This window comes from Canis aureus, chromosome 16 (assembly GCF_053574225.1).
Source record: "Canis aureus isolate CA01 chromosome 16, VMU_Caureus_v.1.0, whole genome shotgun sequence".
Lineage (NCBI taxonomy): Eukaryota > Metazoa > Chordata > Mammalia > Carnivora > Canidae > Canis > Canis aureus.
Window position 1 is genome coordinate 62,607,182 of NC_135626.1, and position 14,344 is coordinate 62,621,525.

Consider the following 14,344-nt stretch of genomic DNA (forward strand, 5'->3'; position numbering starts at 1 on the left):
TTTTCAGCCACAGCAACGTGTAAACGTTGGTGAAACCCACAATCCCATCACCCTGGAACCAACACCCCCCACCGAGTCCCGGGGCGCGCAGGGCTGGACCTGTGGGCTCCGGAGCAGGTGCGGGTCTGCTCAGAGGTTTAAAAAGCAGTAGCGGGGCCCCTGGGAGGCTCAACAGTGGAGCACCTGCCTTGGGCCTAGGGCGTGACCCCCAGGGTCACGGGATCGAGTCCCACAGCGGGGTCCCGCCGCAGGGAGCCTGCTTCTCCCACTGCCTGGGTCTCGGCCTCTCTCTCTCTGTCTCTCAGGAATAAATACATAAAATCTTAAAAATAATAAAAGGAGCAAAGAGGGGGCGCCTGGCGGGCTCCGTCGGGGGTGCGGGAGACCCCAGAGTTCCAGCCCCACGTTGGGCCTAGAGATTACTTAAAATCGTTAAAAAGAAAAGAAACAAAAAAGGAACAGTAATAAAGGGAAACCCCACGGAGCCCTGCGGCCACCGTCCACCCGCGACCCCGGGGCCGGCCCGACAGGTGCCGCCGCAGCCCCGCGCGCCGCACTCACCTGTTTGAAGCAGAAGGGCATGGTGAGCACGCTGACCCCCACGATGCTGTTCACTATGTTCGTGATGAGCCCCCAGTTGGAGGCGGCGGCCGCGGTCATTGCGCGGGGCCGAGGGTCCAGGAGCCCGGGCCGAGGAGCTGGGGCCACGGCTGGACGCGACACGCTGGGAGGGACGGGCGACTGCCTGGAGGCGGCGGCCCCCGAGGAAGGCAGCAGGGACGGTCAACCTCCAGCCCCCGCCAGGCCCTGCGGCTGCCTCATGGCGTCGTCCCCCATTCGCCGTCGCTGGGCGCCCCCGGGTCCCCGCGCCCAGACGCGGAAGAGCAGCCTGGGATCAGGTAGGGACACCTCACCTGGTCTTCAGGGCCGCCTCTCCGCGCACACTTCCGCCTTCCGCAGGCTCCTCCTCCCGGAAGTGCCGTCACGGGGCGGGGCTCCGCGGGCGCGCACCAATGAGAGGCGCGCCTGGGAGGGCAGGCGGGAGTCTTGCGGGGCTGGCGAGGGGAAGGATGCGGCGTGGCCCGAAGGGGCGGGGCTCGGAGGACGCGGACTCCAGGGGGCGTGGCCTGTGGCGGGGGCGGGGCTGTGGGCGGGGCCTGCGGCGGGGGCGGGGCCTGCCGGGCCGTGGGGACCCGGCGTCACCGTTGCAGGTGCACACCCAGCCCGGTCCGCGGAGGCGGCACCCACGTCTCGCGGGGGGACACGTGCAGGCACAGAAGGGCTGGCGGCTCCGCGGAGGGCACACAGCTCGTGGAGAGCGCGTGAGGGTCTGCTCCCTGGGCCGGCGCCCTTCAGGAGTGCACGCGGACTGGGCGACGTGACAGGCGCGCAGGACTGGAGAAATGCAGGGGGCTTCAAGAAGGAGGCGGCTGCCAGGGAGCAGTGGGAACGGGAGGCCCTGCCACCTGTGTGAATTCCTGGCACCTGGCAGATGCTCAGCCCCCCGGTGTCCGCGGAACGGATGCGGGGACAGGGGAGCTGGAAGGAAGGGCCTCCTCCGGACAGGCAGGTGGGCCCTAGAAGGGTGCAGGAAGAACCTGAGGCTGCGGGACAGGGGACAGGGGCCGCCGCGTTTGTGGGGCGTGGGGGACCTTATGTCCTAGGACAAGCTGACTCCTCAGCTCCCCAGGGCAGCCCTAGACAAGGCTCTGCTGCACCCACGCTGGAGGGGAAGAAGAGGGGTCCCAGGGGAAGCGTCCTGCACCCTGGAGTGGGGAGGGGGGTGCCCTCGGCTAAGGGGCAGCTCTAGGTGCTGGGCTCGGATGGTGACCTCGGGGCCCCAGAACGAGCCCCACATCGGGCTCTGCACCCAGCAGGAGTTTTTTTTTTTTTTTAAGATTTTTATTTATTTATTCATGAAAGACACAGAGAGAGAGGGGCAGAGACACAGGCAGAGGGAGAAGTAGGCTCCACGCAGGGAGCCCGACGGGACTCGACCCTGGGTCTCTAGGCGCTAAACCGCTGAGCCACCCAGGGATCCCCCCAGCAGGGGTCTTTTTGAGACTCTCTCTCTTTCTCCTGCTGCCGCTCCCCACTGTTCTGTCTCTCAAATAAATAAAATCTTGAAAAAAAGAAAGTACTTAATTCAAAGCCAAAATAGTCCATGCCATCGTTCACCTTTGTGTAAACCATACATTCATTCTGCAACCTCTTAAATTTCTATGACAGGCTCTGGGGCGGGAAGGTATGTTTTTGTTTTCATTTTTTTTTTAAGATTTTATTTATTTATTCATGGGAGACACAGAGAGAAAGGCAGACACAGGCAGAGGGAGAAGCCGGCTCCATGCAGGGAGACCCATGTGGGACTCGATCCCGGGTCCCCAGGATCACGCCCCGGTCTGAAGGCGGCACTAAACCTCTGGGCCACCCGGGCTGCCCAGGAAGGTATGTTTTAACAGCAAGTAATGACTCTCATGACTGCACCGCGCAGCTCTGAGGCAGGATGTTAACAGAAACTTAGAGAACACCCTTTGGTGCCCCCACACGTCCACCCTCCTGTCCTCCTCACAGCTGTCCTGGTGTCATCACCGTCGGGTACCATCACTCCGCTATTCTTTAAAGGTTTACGGCACATGGATGCGTCCCCCAGGCAATTACGGGGAACACTGCTGTTTGTCCCTTGGAATCCATTTACTCTGTTTCCCGAGGTTTGCAGGCACGTAGGGCCGCCAAGAATAAAGAACGCACTTCCCAGACTCCCTTGCAGCTAGAGGAGCTTCGTCCCATGGCAACATTGGGGTCACGGGGGAAGCCATCTGGGGCCACCCGGACAGTGCTGGAAGGAACCTGGATCCCTGGGCCACGTCACGGAGCAGAGCCGCGTCCCAGCCCTCGCTGCCTCGCCATGCTGCTCCGTGACGGGGACACGGACAGCCCCGCTTAGGCCACTGCTGCCGTGGACTCTGCTGCGTGAAAGCCAGGTCCCCGCCCCCCTAACCCAGCAGTGTACTGGGCAGAGCATCTTCGCACGTTTTATTTTTACACCGATGGCTTCATACATACGTATTGTTTTGCAACATCCTTTTCCGCTCAACTGTTGGCAAGATTCACCATCGTACTGCTCGTCGGACTCCTGTTCCCCCTGCACTCTGGAGCTCTGCTCTTCACACCGCCCGCAACACGGAGTGTTCGCTCCTGCCCACGGCACCAGAGCGCTCCCCGCGACCTGGCCCCTGCGTGGCGACGCGGTGGCGGCTGTGGCCTCGGCTCCCCCCTGGATCAGTTTGCCGGAGCGGAAACCTCCCGGGGAGCCGTGGGTTCGAGAGCAGCCGCAGCCTCTCTGCTACCAGCTACCGCTCTTCGCAGGACTTACGAGGGTTGCTCGTTTACATCACAGGCTGGAAATTTTTTTTCTGTAAAGAATCGGAGAGCGGGGGATGCCTGGGCGGCTCAGTGGGTGAAGCGCCTGCCTTCGGCTCAGGTCATGATCCGGGGGTCCTGGGGTCGAGTCCTGTGCCAGGCTCCCTGCTCAGTGGGGCATCTGCCTCTCCCTCTCTCCCTCTCCCTCTGCCGCTCCCCGTGCCTGTGCTCTCTGTCTCAAATAAATAAACTTTTTTTTTAAGAGTCAGAGAGCAAGTATTTTCTGCTGTGCAGCCATATGGCCTCAGTCACACCTACTCGGTTCTGCTGTTGCAGCTCTTCGAAAGCAGCCCTAGACGGTACATAAACAGACGAGTGTCTGTGTTCCAATAAAACTTTATTTACAAAAGCACTGGCTAGCTCAATTTGGCCTGAGCGCTGTACGCTGTGGTCTCCCGCTGGGTTGCTCAGTGGTTGGGCATTTGCCTTTGGCTCAGGGCATCAAGTCCCCGCATCGGGCTCCTTTCAGGGCACCTGCTTCTCCCTCTGCCTGTGTCTCTGCCTCTCTCTCTGTAGCTCATGAATAAATAAATAAAATCTTTAAATAAAAATAAAAATAAAATAAATTATCCCCTTCCTTTGGTACCATCAATGTGGCCAATCTGGTGAATAAAATGAAATCTCATTTTGCTTTTACTTTGTTCCCCTTAGTTACAAATGAGGCCAATCACCTACTCAAATTCTATCGTCCAGTCATACTTCTTTCGTGGAATGCCCATTCGTGTTTACCCATTTTTCTTTTTTTTTTTTTTTTTGCCTTAAGAATTTTTGTTTATTTCACATCTGTCATCTTTGTGAGTTCTTCAGATGCATTTCTCCTATAACACACACTCCTTTTCCTTCTGCTCAGGAGTAAGCACAGTGCAATACCCATTTTTCTAAATAACTGTTTATCTCTGTCCTTATGAATTTTCAGGAATTCCTTCTATGTGTTTGATAACTAACCCCGTGTCCCTCAGTTTGGGTTTGTCCGCTATCTCCTCGCTGTATTGGTTTCTCATGGCTGCTGTCACAAATCACTGAACTGTCGGCTTCCCCAACACAAGTCCCTTATCTTACTGTTCTGTAGGACCGAAGTCCAGTATGGTTCTCCGCGCCTGCAGTCAGGGTGTAGGCAGGCTGCCTCCTTTCTGGAAGCTCGAGGGGAGAATCCACTTCCTGCTCCTTCAGTAGCCAGAATGCGCTTCTTCGGGAAGACAGGACCAAGACCCCCATTTTCTTGCCAACTGCAAACTGACAGCCGCCCCCCAGTTCCTAGAGGCCACCTCATGGCCCCCTCCCTCCAGTTTCAGAGCCAGGGAGGAAGGCGTCAGCTCCCTCTCGCAGTGCATGTCTCTGATCCAGCCAGGAAGTTTTCCAATTTTAAGGAAATATGATTAGATTGAGATCATCAGATGACCCAGGATAGTCTTTCCATCTCAAGGTCTGTAACCTTAGTCACACCTACAAAGTCCCTTTGGCCATATAAGGAAATATATTCACAGGTTCCAGGGATTCACAGGTGCACATCTCTGGAGAGGGCATTATCCCACCCCCATTTTGAGATTTTAAGTTATGTTCCTTTGGCAGGAATACCGTAAAGGTGATGCCATGTTTTCTTTGAATCCTATCAGATGCTGCAAGATTTTGCTTTGTCCAATTATGGGTAACATTCCCGTGGACAGCTTGATTAGACAAGCTTCTCCATCGTGAAGACATCCCTTTGTCCCTTATAAGTACAGAGTGGTTTGGAGGCTGGTGATGTGAAACCAAATATCCCGATCCCTATCAACTTCCGATTTATCAATTGGTGTCAGTGCAGATTCGCAGTTTCCTGCTGCATTCAGTGGGCTACGATCCATTACTATCACTATCTTGTGCTTTTCCTGCCATCAGTTGTTCCTCCAGGGAACCCTAGTTCCTTCTGGTGGAGAATGGTGATAGAAGCCAAGGCCCGAGCCCCGGGTGTGCTCACGGCTGCAGGGCACCTCGGTGGGCTGCGCCAGGAGGTCGGTGTGTATGTACCACACACTCCCATCCAGAGCACAGCCTAAGCCTGTCTGTATATGTGAAGGCCACAAGCGACAGCAGGACCTCTGAATATTTCTGGAGGTCCAGGGCCCAGAAGCCCCCCTTCTGCACCAGTAACACCCTGGTTGATGCCTTCCTACCTCATTTGGGCTCACGTCCCCACCCCTGGCCGCCTCTCTCCCTACCTGGACCGTGTCTCTATCCACATCAGCTCTGGGTGGCCTCTCCACCTCCCAATCCCTGCTGGCACAGACACTCACCTCATCCTGCCCACCCCCACCCCTGAAGTTTTTAGGACTGGAGTGTAAGTCAGGGAAAGGAAGGGGCAGGGAGAGGAAGCACCGTGGCCATTTTTTACTCCGCACCCCTGTCCACACTTCCAACTGGCACCTGAGCTTGACCACCACAGCCGATGGACCACATGGGAGACACCTGTAAGGCTGTGTGACCCCAGGCACGCTTGTGACCCTCTGTGAGGCTGCTCTGGGGCACCCCACCACCATCTGGGGAAGGAAGCTGGGTGTGGGTCCTGACTCTGGGTGCTGCCAGCCTCCGTGTTCAAAGAGGACACTGGCACTTGTCTGCAGTGAGGGTCCTGTTCCTCCCCAGCAGGAGGGGGTGGGGTGCTGCTTTGCCAGGGGTGTGTCTCCCCTTGCTGCTCCCCCAACCTCCATCCTCACCGAAGAAACGCAGGGGTCCAGCCTGGGTTCAGTCTGTGTGGAAGCTGTGGCCACTTCAGCGAGGGCCCTAGGAGAGCCCGTGGCAGGAGAACGTGGGCCAGTGGGCAGGATGAGTCCTGCATTAGTGAGTGGACGGTGGAGCCAATGACCCCACTCCGGGCTTCCCCGTGAGGGGGCACGCAACGTACCCAACAAGGACTGGTCCCTTCTCTCCCACAGAGCGGCTTTATCTCTGTGATAAAGGGCAGGCATGACGGGAGGCCAGGAAATGAGTGTCAGGGACCCGGGGAGGGGGGTGCGGGCTATGTGGGTGTTGGGGAACCTTGTGTGGGGCCGGGCAGGTGCGGGTTAACTGTTCACTGCAGCCCGTGGGTGCACCCTCTAGAAACTGTAGCCTGCATCCCTCTCGGGTTGGTTCTCCCCCTTGCAGAGCTTGAGGCTGCCCCAAACCCTGGGAGGTGTCTGGTGGAGGGTTGGGGGAAGCCCAGGCCTATGGCTCCGTCCCCACCTCCTGCTCTTTATACAACCCCGCAGCCGTAAAACTGACAGCAGGCCCAGCAGAAGGAATAGGAGTCGTTGAGCATCCCCTCCGCAGGTCACCTCTGGGACCCCCCCTCGCCCCCGCCAGGCACGACTAGGGCCACGCCCCGGCTGCCCAGGGCCACGCCCCAGCTGCCCAGGGCAGGCGGGCCCTTGAGGAGCTTTGAGAAGGATATAGGATCCTTGCAGATGTAATTGCTTAAGGTGCGGAGGGCAGCCCGAATGCAGTAACTGGTGAGCTAAAAGGGCGGAGAGCGATGTGCACCCAGTGAGAGCACCCCCGGGAAGGCGGGCGGGGGATTGGAGCCATTCACCCTCGAGCCAGGGGTGCCAGCAACGTCAGCGCCAGGAGAGAGCTCGGCAGGAACAGAACTCCCAACACCTTGAGCTCCGGCTCTGTGTCCGCACCTGGCAGACGGGAGAGCCCTGTGCCTGGACGCCCCGGCTCACAGAACTCGGCTCTGGGCCCCAGGACGGGGGCATGCAGCCCGCTCGGGACACCCCCGGGTTCCAGGCCCTGCCGCCCCCGCCCCCGCCGTCTCTCCTGGCCACCCTGACCGCCCTGGCCGCCCAGGCCAGCCGTACACCCAGCACCTGAGTGGAAGCAGTCACCCTGGAGCACCCGGGGGGCCGCCTGCCGAAAGCACGTGCCGAGGGGAAACTTGCCCTGATTCCAGCAGGTGACTGCGGGCGCAGAAGGTGGGAAGGTGAGGAGCCCACCAGGGACCCGTGTTGCTCCCCGTCGGCTCTGACCTCTGTCGCTTCCTGCCTGCCCCGCCAGGTGGCCACTCTGGCCTGAAGCCCGGGCTCTGTGCCACCCTCGGAGACCCCGTTGGCAGGAGCCCAGCTTTCTCAGGCTCTCGTGCCCTCTGCCCTTCTCTGTAGCATCAGCCGCCCAGTGGGTGCGGGTCCCATGGAGTCCCTGCCGGGCTCCCCTCATGCAAACGCACCCCAGCTCAGAGGCCCAGAGCCTTGCAGGCTCTCTTCTCCTGGAGCAAATTCTGGAACGAGAGGGTGCTGGGGCGTCCACCTCGACATTGGCAGCCTCCCGTGTTCTCAGAGCTTTCCAGCCTGTGCTGCTCGCTTCCGGCACCTGCTCCAGCGGGAGGTCTATGGGGTGAGGGGGGGACGCTGCAGGACCGGAGCTCAGCCCTAGGATGGGCAGGCGTGAGGAGGCCACCCCCTAGATGGCTTGGGGGTCTGAGGCCATCACTCCATGGTGTCTCCGTGGTCTTCGCGTGGGGAGACGAGGGAGCACAGAGCGACAGGCCTGGTCAGGACAGAGCAGGGAGGCTGGGTTCCCACCTGCCCCGCTCCCCGCCGTGCTTCTCTGCAAAAGTGCCTGGGAGACGCAGGACCCTCCCCTCCCAGCCGCTGGACGACGGAAATGAAAGTCCCCCCGCCCAAGAAAACAAATTCTCATTCCTTTTTGAGCCCCAAGAGTGGAAACGATGCTGCTCCTGGAGTTGGAACTGTGTCAGGCCCTGGGGTTCCGGGGTGGAGGACCGCAGGCCCTGTAGGGAGAGCTGGAGCTCGGCCGGAGGCATGGGGACCCCGGCGGGTGCCGTGCTCTGCTCTGAGTGACGTCACTGCTGGTCCTCTCCAGAGGGGAGGGGTATCCAGCAGCCGGCTGCCTGGGCTGCATGCTCCCTGTGCTCCCCCAAGTGGCCCCCCGACCTGCATCCACGCTCTTCTCTCCCCTGTTAGCTGCACTTTGCCATCAGGGCTGACAGCAGGCAGCCAGCTAAGACATGACTGTCCCCGGCCTCCGCAAGGCTTCTCAGTGTCCTTTTCACCTTCCCCTCCTTCCTCACTCCTGCTGCCTGGAATGCGGATGTGATGGCTGGAGCTCCAGCTGCCACGGGGGCGTCTTCAGCTTCTCCCTTTCAGTACAGCCCCCATCTGGTCTGTCGAGAAGTCTTGCTGAGCCCGTGTTCAGAGCCTCACTTCCGACCACCTCTCAACACTCGGCTTGTCCCACCGGGATCCAGGCTACCACCATCTGCCTCCCAGATCGCTACAGTCTTCTCCTCACTGAGGAGCCGCTCCTCTGGCTTCCTCACAGGCTGCGGGCCGCTCAGCCCCTTCTCACTCAGGGGCCGGCACAGCCAGCGCCCCACCATCCTCCGCTGAGCCCTCCCAGGCCCCCCCACCCTTGCTGGCCCCCTGCAGCCACTCTCACGCTGCTGGGCCCTCCCCAGGCTTCTCAGGCTTGCCACGTGGTGAAACACCCCAAAGTCTCTGAGAGAGAGTGGGAAACAGCCATTTCCACTGCAGCAGCACCCCCAGGGCAGGTGTGGCGGGAGGTCCTGGGGGTCCCTGCCGGCCCTCCTCTCCAGCACCCCCAGGGGGAGATGCCCATTTCTACACTGGTCTACCTGGGTGGGCCCCAGATGCAGGGACGCCTCCCCAGAACTGATCCTCCCCACCCCTGAGAGGTGTGCCTCAGGGAGGGCTTGTCCACATCCCACAAGGCCCCAGGGCCCTGCCCAGGCTCCAGGGGAGGCCACGACCCGCAGCAGATTGGGGGAGACCCCAGCCAAGCAGATGGTCCTGCCTCTCTGGGACATTGTCCTTCTGGGGAAGTCCTCCCCTGGCCCTCAGGACACTAGTGCTTCCCCAGGCGGCCCGTGGGCCCTGAGTGATGAATTACCCTCCTCTCTCTGCCAGGTTGGAAGATGGGCTGCGGTGGGGAGGGGAGGGAGACACAGCTGGGAGCCCTGGGGCTCAGTTAGGCTGTATCCAGGCTCCCCCAACCCGCAGCTGCAGCCCCCCCAAGGCTGCCCTGCACTAGAGCAGGACACTGGGCCACAGGGAGGTATGCAGGAATGCGACATGCCCAGGCAAGGGACGAGCCTGAGAGCCTCCCCAGCTGTGCGGGGGGGCCCTGGGCTGATGGAGCCCCGGTAATTAGAGCCTGTGACACCCTGGGGGTGATGAAGACAAGGAGCACAGGTGGGAGGGGTAGGACAGACTGTCCCACTGGGGGCCCCACGGAGGGCTGGGGCAGGGGTCTGACTGACCCCTGAGTTCCTGAGGACTGTGGGGATCCTCAGGCCCCTCCCATGGTGGGGAGTGGTCTCTGCCTTGACCTGCTGCAGGACCCCCACCCCTCCCCTGCCTAGCGTGGGGGGAGGCGGCCTCAGCCCTCTTCTCCCCGCATACCACACGCAGGCTCCAGACGAAGCCCACATCCTCTCCCCACCCTGCTGCCCTCAGCCTGGACCAGGGTCTTCACCCCTGCCTCAGTTTCCTCTCCTGAAATGTACTGCTAACTCACCCCTCCCATGACAGTGGCAGGAATGAAGTCTCACAGAAGCTGGAGCACCGCAGGACCCCACCCCTGGCGGCGCCCATCCCTCACTCTGGAAGTAGCCACGGTGGGGCCACGACTATCTGCACCAGAGAAACAGGCCTCCTCTTGCTGGGCTCTTGGTGGCTCACAGGCCCCTGTGCCCTGGGAATGGAGGAGGCAGTCGCAGCACCTGCCTTGTCAGGGGTCAGAGGTGAAGCAGCAGGTGTGTTGGGGACACATCCCTGCCAGCTGGTGTCACTGTCATTGTCGTTTGGGTGCCCGGACAAACACAGACGACGTTTTCATGTAACACAGGTGGGTTTGAGGATCCCTGGGTGGCGCAGCGGTTTGGCGCCTGCCTTTGGCCCAGGGCGCGATCCTGGAGACCCGGGATCGAGTCCCACATCGGGCTCCCGGTGCATGGAGCCTGCTTCTCCCTCTGCCTGTGTCTCTGCCTCTCTCTCTCACTGTGTGCCTATCATAAATAAATAAAAATTAAAAAAAAAAAAAACACAGGTGGGTTTGAGATTTCAGGCTGGGGGCACTGAGCAAGCTTAGTCACCCAGGGCCCACTGGTCCCCCAGACCCGGGGTTCCTGGCCATGCTCCTCTAGTCGTCCCCACCCCCTGGTGTGTCTGGAGAAGGGAGGACCCCTCCTCCTCCCCTGATGCAGGGCAGGCAGTGGGGTGCTCACCGGCCCGGACCAGCAGGCAGGGGTTCAGAGTGCACAGTGGCTAACGCACAGCCGTTTATCACGGCGGTGCCAGTCCTCTGCCCCCTCCTGTCCACGCAGACGACCGCCAGTCCACGCTCAGCGTTCTGGGGGCACAGAGAGGAGGCCCACGCAGGCTAGAAGCCCCAACTCTTCTGGGGAAAGCAGTCACCCTTCCCGGGGAGCCCCAGCCCTGGGCGGGGGTCTTGAAAGGGACGCTTTGTTTGGGGAGTTCCTCCCTGGAGGCTGAGCCACAAGGTCACCTCAGTTTCTTAGCAGACAAGGGACGGAGGTCACTCGAGCCGGTGGGAGGGAGTCACCCCCACAGGTGACTCCTGAGAGGTGCCAGCCCGGGCCTCTCTCAAGCGGCCCCCCAGCCGTGGGTAAGAGCACGTCCCCCTGTCATCTGCAGGACCCACCGCCTGCCCTGTGGGGCCCAGCGCCGAAGGCGGGGACGATGTCGGGGAAGGAAGGAGATGCAGCACAGAGTTTTCCCTCCTCCGCAGTCCTCCCCTCCTCGTGGGGCTTTTATTGGCTCCTTAAGGTCATTCTCAGTGAAGAAAACTGTAAACCATCAGCACATGCCGGAGTGCACCCCAAGGCCAGGCAGACGCCCTGGGGTCACCTGATCCCCCCGCGCCCCCCTCCCCGGCTTCTTTAGCCCCGGAGGCTGCAGGGCCCCCCTGCTCCCCATACGTGACACCCTGTGCTCACCCTGGGCTCTCGCATCACGGCCCCCAGATCGGCTCCCGGGGCTTCTTGGACCCTGCCCACGAGGCGCATGGCACGGGCCACGCACCTGTCTCCTCTGCTCTCGCTGCGCTCCAGGGTCCCATGCACCAAACCCAGGCTAAAAGAGGAATTTATTCAGAATTAATTTTTTCAGAATTAATTTTTTCTTCCTTCCTTCCTTCCTTCCTTCCTTCCTTCCTTCCTTCCTTCCTTCCTTCTTTCTTTCTTTCTTTCTTTCTTTCTTTCCTTCCTTCTTTCTTTTCTTCTTTCTTTCTTATTCAGAATTTCAAGACAACAATAAAGCACAGGGCCCTTCTGGGCTTGGGGCCCGTGCCACACTCCCGGCCGCTCGTCTGTGAAACCAGTGTTTGTCGGGAGACTTTTGCTGAAATGCCAGTCGTGGCTGGAGGGTTGGGAGGGTGGCGGGGAGAAGGAAAGCCAGGGGACGGAGGAAGGGCTCTTGCTGGACCTCAGGAAGTCTCTTGGAGTTGGGTGTTGGGGTGTCCTAGCTGGTTGGTGTGCCCTGTCCCTTCAGAGCCCCACTCCTAGTGCAACAGCCACAGCCACCAAAACAGGACTGCTCATGCCTCTCCCATCGGTAGAGTGAGCCCCATCACGTCAGACCCGCAGCTCTGAGCCCTCCTCCTGGCCCCCAGCTCTGTTCTCTGGCCTCCTCGGGCCGTGCACCTTGAAGAAACCAAGACTTTCCCGGCTTCTGCCCCGCAGGCCTGCCTTCCCTACCCATCTGGAAGCTCCAGTCTCCCCCTGGAAGCCTCTCTGGCCCGCTCCTTCCCCCGGGAAGGGGTTCTATGTACCCAGAGCCCCCTGGACTTACGTGTTGCTGTCTCTTCCCCTAGATCAAGACTAATGGAAGGACTTGTGTACCATGGTGGTCTCGGTGCCTAGTACCAGGCCTGGAATATCGTTAGTGGCCTGTTCAGGAAGGTGAGTGGCAGAGGTAGGAATAGATAGGTAAGGATGGATGAGGGAATAAATGGACAGATGGATGCACGGGTAGGTGGATGAATGGACAGATGGGTGGGTGGGTATAACCTGGACTACAGGTTCCTCCAAGTGGAATCTCAAGTCCCAACCCTGTCAGTTTTATCTTGGTGGGTCCTGTGTCAGCCAAATGTCTTCAGTCAGCTTTAGGTGACAGCAACCAGGGCTGTTCTCACTATCAGTCAGATGGGAAGGATAGTGGGATCGCTCACAGCTGAAACAGGCGACTAAAGCGTGGACTTGGGAGCAGAGACCCCGGGCAGATGAGAAGCAGGAAGAGCATTACCGACCTCTTAGGAGGCACAGCCTGGACAGGTCACCTGGTCAACCACACCGGGGAGACTCCATCTGGACCTTCACCTGGTGACAGAGCCAGGGAGAATCTGCCTGCCAGGGGCTGGGCAGGGGCCGCATCACACTGAGTGGTCTTCCCTTGGAACGTCCACTGGAAGTTTCCTAAATACGTTCTGCGCCACTTTATGGAAGATTGCAAGCTCATCAGTTGTACACAAAAGATTTCTCGTTATTTCTGGAGGCAGCTGCTGAAGGGACAACTCTCTCCTCCAGGGGGGACCTGCTGGGAGGCGACCCTTGTGCCCAGGTGTGCCCTGGGAGCTCAGCTACGACATCAAAGAACACAGTCTGAGAAACAAAAGTGGATTTACTGTGGAAAGAAAAAACACAATGATCCCCGTCACTGTCCCTTCCAAACGGGGAGACACTGCCAAGGGACAACCCCTCCCCACCCAGATGGGGCCCCAAGACGCTACTCATGAGTGCAGGTGGTGAGGAGGATGTCCCCAGGCCAGCCCAGCGGACGGGGAATTCAAACCACCCCCTAGACAGCCCCTCACAGAACGCAGTGGCGGCCCAATCCCCCGTCTCCCAGGTGAGCTCCGCAGTCACGCGGCCCCCGGAAGGAAGAGAGGGTGGGAATCCCTTCGGGGAGATGTCCTCCAGCCGGGCTGGACACCCGGCGCAGCCCTGCAGAGGGCAGCTTGTGAACAAAGACCAGGTAAGGACATAAATCAGCCGCAGGATCACATTTCCTGCTCTGAAAGGTTCTGTAAAACATGGGAGAAAATTGACCTGTCAGGGGGGATAGATGGGCAGCGATAGTGGCCGCCCGCGGGGGGCCGGGCTCTCCTCCCTCCTCGGGGTCCTGCCTGCGCTGGGCGCCCTTGTCCTGCCGTCCGCGGGGAGGGGTGGCACGTCCAGCAGGCCGCCCCGGGGGCTCCTCGGCTACCCCGCCCCCCGCGCCCTGACGGAGGAGGCCCAGCTGCCCGAGCCGTCAGGCTATAAAACGGATGGAGACCAGAGACGGTGTCAGCAGACAGCGAGAGCACCTTTTACAAAATCTAATCTCTTTTTATTTCCCTCCCCCTCCTCGTCCCGACCTCCCAGCCACCCCTCTCCCTTCCTGCAGCTCAGGCTGGCAGTGACCTTGATGCCTGGACGTTGGTGTGGGACAGCCAGAGCCCTCAAGGTCGCCCTCATCAGCTTGGGGGGCTCTGCGGTGGGAAGAGCACGTGGGCCTGATGGGAGCCCGGGGCTGCCCGTGGCCCCCTAGCCGGGCTCCACTCCCACTGGGGTGACCCCCGCACCTGCCCCCCCCCCACCGCACACACAGCCCTGGACGGAGACGGGACCAGCCCTGGGGGGCCCTGCGACCTCGCTGCCCCTCAGGTCCCCGGGGGCGGGAGGGGGTGCTGGCCTCCTGAGGGCTGGGCCTCCACACCCACCGCAGCATCTGCTCCCCAAGCTCCTGTGCTCACCCCGCCTCGCGCCCCAGCCCGCGTCCTCTGGCTGCGGGGCTGTGTCCACAGAGCTCGGCCCAAGGACCCCCAGCTCATGCTGTGGGGGGAAAAGCCGGGGAAGTTACGGGAGGGGCCTCCCCCTGAGCAGACCCGGGGAGAAGACCCGCGCAGGCACCCTCCCCCTAGGGGCAGCGCC

The 14,344-nt window shown here is 60.6% G+C and overlaps 1 protein-coding gene across 6 annotated transcripts in view; it reads right to left on the reverse strand.

The window, feature by feature from the left end:
• Positions 1-971, reverse strand: part of SLC38A10 (solute carrier family 38 member 10) — a 39,889-nt gene extending 38,918 nt beyond the window's left edge. For 4 of the 6 annotated variants that reach the window (XM_077854576.1, XM_077854571.1, XM_077854572.1 and 1 more), the window contains exon 1: positions 562-970. Coding sequence is in view for 5 of the 6 variants with exons in the window: in XM_077854571.1 (XP_077710697.1) it covers positions 562-660 (99 nt within the window). In the remaining variant the exon portion in view is untranslated. Of the gene's footprint in view, positions 1-561 lie in introns of all 6 variants that reach the window. The other 2 variants (XM_077854575.1, XM_077854574.1) reach the window with 1 other exon arrangement.
• Positions 972-14,344: the final 13,373 nt, after the last annotated feature.